The sequence below is a fragment of the Fukomys damarensis genome, unplaced genomic scaffold (assembly GCF_012274545.1).
Source record: "Fukomys damarensis isolate Sample0158 unplaced genomic scaffold, DMR_v1.0_HiC HiC_scaffold_22, whole genome shotgun sequence".
NCBI classification, from domain to species: domain Eukaryota; kingdom Metazoa; phylum Chordata; class Mammalia; order Rodentia; family Bathyergidae; genus Fukomys; species Fukomys damarensis.
In genome coordinates, this window is record NW_022900934.1 from 8,521,830 (window position 1) to 8,522,226 (window position 397).

The following is a 397-nucleotide window of genomic DNA, read 5'->3' on the forward strand; positions in this document are numbered from 1 at the left end:
GGGCTTCCTGGGCCTGAGGCCCCGCGAGCCCGCTGCCGGGAGGAAGCCCGCGCAGTGCCTGCCGCAGCTCGACCCATTCACCACTTACCAGGCGTGGCAGCTGGCCACCAAGGGCAAGGTCGCCGTCGCCCAGGAGGAAGTGAAGGAGTGCGGGCAGGAAGGGAGCTCGGATAACGACGATTCCTGCTCGGAGAAGGAGGAGCTCGGAGAGATCTGGGGCGGGAGCAGGTCAGAGGCTTCCGGGAGGCCCAGGACGAGTAAGAGTGGCTACGCGGGCCTTGCCCAGGACCGAGAGAAGCCCAGAGCTGCCGGTGGGGAGGTGCCCCCCGCCGATGCTGACCCCAAGGTGCCCGGGAGCAAGGAGAAGCCCACTCACTGCTCCGCCTGCGGCAAGGCC

At 69.0% G+C, this 397-nt stretch overlaps 1 protein-coding gene across 1 annotated transcript in view; it reads left to right on the plus strand.

The window, feature by feature from the left end:
* The window catches only part of Znf217 (zinc finger protein 217), a 28,106-nt gene that overhangs the window by 21,811 nt on the left and 5,898 nt on the right, over positions 1 to 397 (plus strand). The window contains 1 exon segment of the mRNA XM_033767085.1: positions 1 to 397. This exon segment is cut by the window's left edge and continues 40 nt beyond it; it is cut by the window's right edge and continues 142 nt beyond it. Coding sequence (XP_033622976.1) covers positions 1 to 397 — 397 coding nt within the window.